Below are 5,050 nucleotides of genomic sequence, written 5' to 3'. Positions count from 1 at the left end.
TACATGGCACATGCATACACGTGTGCACACATGCACGCACGTGTGTATACACATGCACACACACCTGCACAGAGCTCTGTAGCACAGCCCACAAGGGACATGGCAGGACAGCCACCCAGTGACAGTATATTCCAAATGCCATGCACAGTGACACCTTTGGGTGGTGGTCCAGCAGCTCACCTGTGCTACCTGCGTATTAACAGGCAATGTTCCCTCACAGGCTGGCAGTCCGAAGCAATGGGCGACTGGAGCTTTCTGGGGAGACTATTGGAAAATGCACAGGAGCACTCCACGGTCATCGGCAAGGTCTGGCTGACCGTCCTGTTCATCTTCCGAATCCTGGTGCTGGGAGCCGCGGCTGAGGAGGTGTGGGGTGACGAGCAGTCCGACTTCACCTGCAACACCCAGCAGCCCGGCTGTGAGAACGTCTGCTACGACAAGGCCTTCCCCATCTCCCACATCCGCTTCTGGGTGCTCCAGATCATCTTCGTGTCCACACCCACCCTCATCTACCTGGGCCACGTGCTGCACATCGTGCGCACGGAACAGAAGAGGAAAGAGCGAGATGCAGAGCAGCCGAACGGGGACGGCGACCGTGGCCAGAGGGACAGGCCCCCGGTGCGGGACGACCGGGGCAAGGTCCGCATCGCCGGGGCCCTGCTCCGGACCTACGTCTTCAACATCATCTTTAAAACGCTGTTCGAGGTGGGCTTCATCGCCGGTCAGTACTTCCTGTACGGCTTTCAGCTGAACCCACTCTACCGCTGTGACCGGTGGCCCTGCCCCAACACCGTGGACTGCTTCATCTCCAGGCCCACGGAGAAGACCATCTTCATCATCTTCATGCTGGCCGTGGCCTGCCTGTCCCTCTTTCTCAACGTGCTGGAGATCTATCACCTGGGCTGGAAGAAGCTTAAACAGGGTATGACCAACTACTATAGTGTAGAGACCCCTCAATCCAGGCTGGGGGCCGCGAAACCGGGGGGCGTGAGCCCACTGCCTCCCTCCCTCTCGGCTCCAGCCACCGGCACGGGGGCGTGCCCGCCTTACTACACTCAGTCTGCCTCGTCCCTGGGGCAGGCAATGAGCAGGGCCTATCCTGGGGCTCCTTTACCAGCCACAGACGTCACCAAGGAAGCTCTGTCTGAGGCGCAGGGGAAGGGCCACCCTGACAAGTTCTATGACAGCAGCCAACACCTGCTAACGGCAGAGCAGAACTGGGCCACCCAGGAGGCCGAGCAGCAGCTCTCAGTGAGGAAGGCCACCCCCCCGCCAGTGTCCCCGTCTTCCTCCTTGACCCCTCCGGGCAGCCCCCAGCCACCCCCCCAGGAGCCCGTCCCGGTGGAGAATGGGAATGGCCACAGCTTGGGAGAGAGCAGCTTGGAAGTGACTCCCGACGAGGGGGTGCCGGCAGTGACCTCCCCTGTGGATATGCACGCGCCGCCTCTGCTCCCCGCTGAGCCCAGACGGTCAAGCACGGCCAGCAAGGCCAGCGGCGGTCGGGCCAGACCCAGTGACTTGGCCATCTAGCGGTGCTGGCCCCAGACAGCTCATAATGACCTCTTTTCTAGCACCCCAAACCAGGTGTACTTCGGTGGAGCAGGTAGACAGCCCTGAGTGACAGAGTGCGGGAGCGGGCCGGAGGCCAGCGGAGGGGCGTGTCAGGTTCTGTGTCCTTGTGCCGTGCTTTGAGCTGCAGTGCAGTGGGGAGAACCTGGCACTTTCCACGGCGGGCGGGGGGAAGTGGGGTGCAGGGGCTGCTGGCCTCTGAGGACCTTCACAGCCTCGCCGGCACCCAGACCTGGCCCCTGTGCAGGAGCCGCCGCCTGTGCGGGTCTGGTGTCTGCCGTCACTTCAGTCCGGGACTTTAAGTTTCCTGTCCCTGGGCTGTGCACGTCCCGGGCAGCCCAGAAGGCCAGCGCTGCCTCTGGCCCGCCTCCGTCTGACACTCTTAACTCAGAGCTGAGTGTATTTGGGATATTTGCCAACGGCACTAAAAAAAGGTTGAGAGCAAGCCTGTGCAGTGTCATTTGAGATTCCGAAATTGCATGTGAAGCCCAGGTAGCCAAGTGTCGCCATGACAAGTGACAGTGAGCAGCTCCCCCGAGAGGCCGAGGTCCAGGGGCGAGGGCACAGAGGTGGCTGGGCACAGAGCGGGCGGGGACGCGGCCACGCTGAGGTCGTTTTTGACAGCTGCCCACACTGACGTGCGGCATGGCAGGCGACCCTCTGCGCTGACTTCTCAGCGATGTTCCCGCTTTGCGCTGGGCAGGTACGCCCACGCCCCCACTTTCTACCTTTCAGGAAAAGCGAAGGAAGCTTGGTCCCCCGCGGCGGATGCTGACTGAGAGAGGGCTCCATCGTCCCCGTAAGTCCCAGTAAGGACCGAACTTCCCTTTCAAAGGGATGCTTCCCCGCCCCACGCCACCCCGACCTGTGACCACGCGCCGGATACCATGGAAGCAGGGAGACCTCAGTGGGGGCGGTCCTGGGGGGCTGCATGTGTGTCCCCGCTGTCTGCCCATCGTTGGTCACTGTGGACCCATGAGCAGAGGTGACGCCAAGCCTGGTCCCCGTCACACTGTCCACCTCCAACGGCCACCCAGTGTGGTGACCCTCGTTCCACGGACGCCAGAGCCTCTCCATCGGATCCGTCCCTTTTCATGACTCCCTTTACTTTCCGATGAGTCTTTTGTGACCCATGGACAGTCTGGTGACAAGACTGTGACTTCCCGTTCTCAGATCGCTGAGAGTGCCTGGGGCACCCCCGTGCGACCCGCTCCCTCCCTGGCACGTTCACAGCCTTTCTGCAGGTGCCGTCAGACCTTGCGAATGGCCAGCGTCTTGGTGGGGGGTAGGGGGATGGGAGGGGCGTTATGCCCTTCAGTGGGGCGTCACCAGGAACGGGTGCATCATCACGTCTGCCACCAGAAAACACACTTGCGTATAAAATGAATTTTAAATACCGTGCATTCGACAAAATTCAGATCATCGATCCTATGATGAAGCGTTTCTCTTGGAATGGGCGCTCGATTCGGGAAGTGATTCTAACGTGACTGGGACACTAAGAAACAAATTTGTCCCCCAAATTCTCTAACTACAAAAGCAAGCTCGCCAGAAAACGCTGGCCGCAAGATGAGGTTTTATCAACACCTTTATAAAACGGGGGGCTGGTGCCGACAAGACACACACCAGCTGCCGAGAACGCTGACGATCTGGAATGTACCCATTTGGCAAACCCAGCTCACGATGCGAATAGTTCTTCCTCTTCGGTTTGTGCTGAAGGCCGCATGAAATTTCAGTCTGTTGTTCGAATCCCTTTAACGTTCCCCGGTGAAACCTGCCGGGAGATGAGGCTGCTCTCTCGGGTTTGCATGTCTGCGAACGGAGCTGGGGTGAAATACGGAAACCAGATGTGCGGGGGGTTGTGTTTGAGTAAGTGTGACAGGGAGGGAGGAGACCACGCGGTGTCCTGACCGCAGCCCAGCCTCTAACCTGCCACGTCACTCACGGAGGGTGGGAGGGATTGGCCTTCCTGCCTTGCAGTGGACAGAGGACAGCGAGGACCGCCCCTCTGTGCTTCGAATGGGCCGGGACCAAATCTGCCTGGACCGCGGCTTGGCACGTAGGAGGCACTTACTTAAGAGTGCCCCGGTGAGTGAATGAATGAGTGAATCGCTGAATGAATGAAACGTAGATTTCTGCTTAGCCACATTAACGTCATCGGACACAGATTGGAGCCTCAGAAAAAAAGGTATCAGAGAAGCCGATCCCCTTGCCAGGCCTGCCTAATTCTGCAGAATCAACTTTATTAAGATACAATTTGTGTTTGCAACATGGACATGCCAAAGGTGTCTCGCCACGATCAAAAATATTCTCATCCCTCTGAAAAGTCCCTTGTGCTCCTTCTAGTCAATTCTCCACCACCGACTCCAGGCAATCGCTAATCTGCTACCTGACACTATAGTCTTTTCTAGAATTTCATACAAATGGAGACATACAGTACGAACTCTTCCGTGTCTGACCTTCTTCTCTCATCATAATGTTTTCAAGCTTCGCCTCTGTTGTTGCGGGATTCAGTAGTATTCCTTCATATTGCTGAAAATCCCATTATCTGTCCATGCACCTGTTAATGAACTTCTGGGTGGTGTATTAGGGTTCTCTGGTGGGGAGGAGAGTTCATATATATAAATATATATCTATACCCAGTTGATCCTGGAACAGCATGAGTTTGAACTGCACAGGTCCGTTGATTTTTTTGCAATAAACACTGTAAGTGTATCTTCTGTGCCTTATGACTTTATTCATGACCTTTTAGTAAGCTACTTTATCGTAAGACTATGGCCTACGGTACACATAACACAAAATACGTCTGTTTCTTGGGAAGGCTTCCGGTCAACAGGAAGCTGTTAGTGGTTAAGTTTGGGGGAGTCAGAAGTTAACACGGGGGTCTTCGCCTGCTCACCGGGAGTTGAGGCCCTAGCCCTTGAGTTGCTCAAGGGTCGACTGTGTGTGTGTAGATATAAAAGATAAGACATTTTCTCTGCAGGCCAACAAGTCCCAAGGTCTGCGGTCCCACCCAGTGGGAGGGCGGGACCCAGGAGAGGGAGCTGTGTCAACTCGAGTCCGAAGGCAGGAATAAACAATGTCCCATTTCAAAGGCCATCAGGAGGGAGAATTCTTTCTTAGTGACAGGACAGTCAGCTTTTTTGTCCTTTTCAGGCCTTGGGCTGATTGGGTGGGGCCCACCCAGGTTAGGGCGGGCCACCTGCTGGAGGCAGAATACCAGTTCAAATGTTAATCTCATCCAGACACACCCAGAATCTTATGGGGGGGTGGGCGGTGTATCCGGGCACTTCTGGGCCTGGGGAAGCTGACACGTAAATGCAACCATCACGAACCATGCTGGTCGGGAGTACGGTCACCTGCACGTTGGCCTGTTGTCCGGGCAGACTTTTTATCTTGACCGAGTTCGCTGAGACGGTGGACAGTGGCTAGCCATTGGCTGCTGACGTGGGACACATCCATCCTTGGGTGGCTTTGCTCTGTC

At 56.7% G+C, this 5,050-nt stretch overlaps 1 protein-coding gene across 1 annotated transcript; it reads left to right on the top strand.

Annotated features, from left to right (window-relative positions):
- The first annotated feature begins 237 nt into the window (after positions 1–237).
- Positions 238–1,530, top strand: GJA3 (gap junction protein alpha 3). The gene has a single exon (XM_011360215.1). The coding sequence runs from the start codon at positions 238–240 to the stop codon at positions 1,528–1,530; it is 1,293 nt and encodes a 430-aa protein (XP_011358517.1).
- Positions 1,531–5,050: the final 3,520 nt, after the last annotated feature.

The sequence above is a fragment of the Pteropus vampyrus genome, unplaced genomic scaffold (assembly GCF_000151845.1).
Source record: "Pteropus vampyrus isolate Shadow unplaced genomic scaffold, Pvam_2.0 Scaffold52, whole genome shotgun sequence".
Taxonomy (NCBI): domain Eukaryota; kingdom Metazoa; phylum Chordata; class Mammalia; order Chiroptera; family Pteropodidae; genus Pteropus; species Pteropus vampyrus.
The sequence above is the reverse complement of the archived record's forward strand: the minus strand, read 5'-3'. Positions and strand labels throughout refer to the sequence as shown.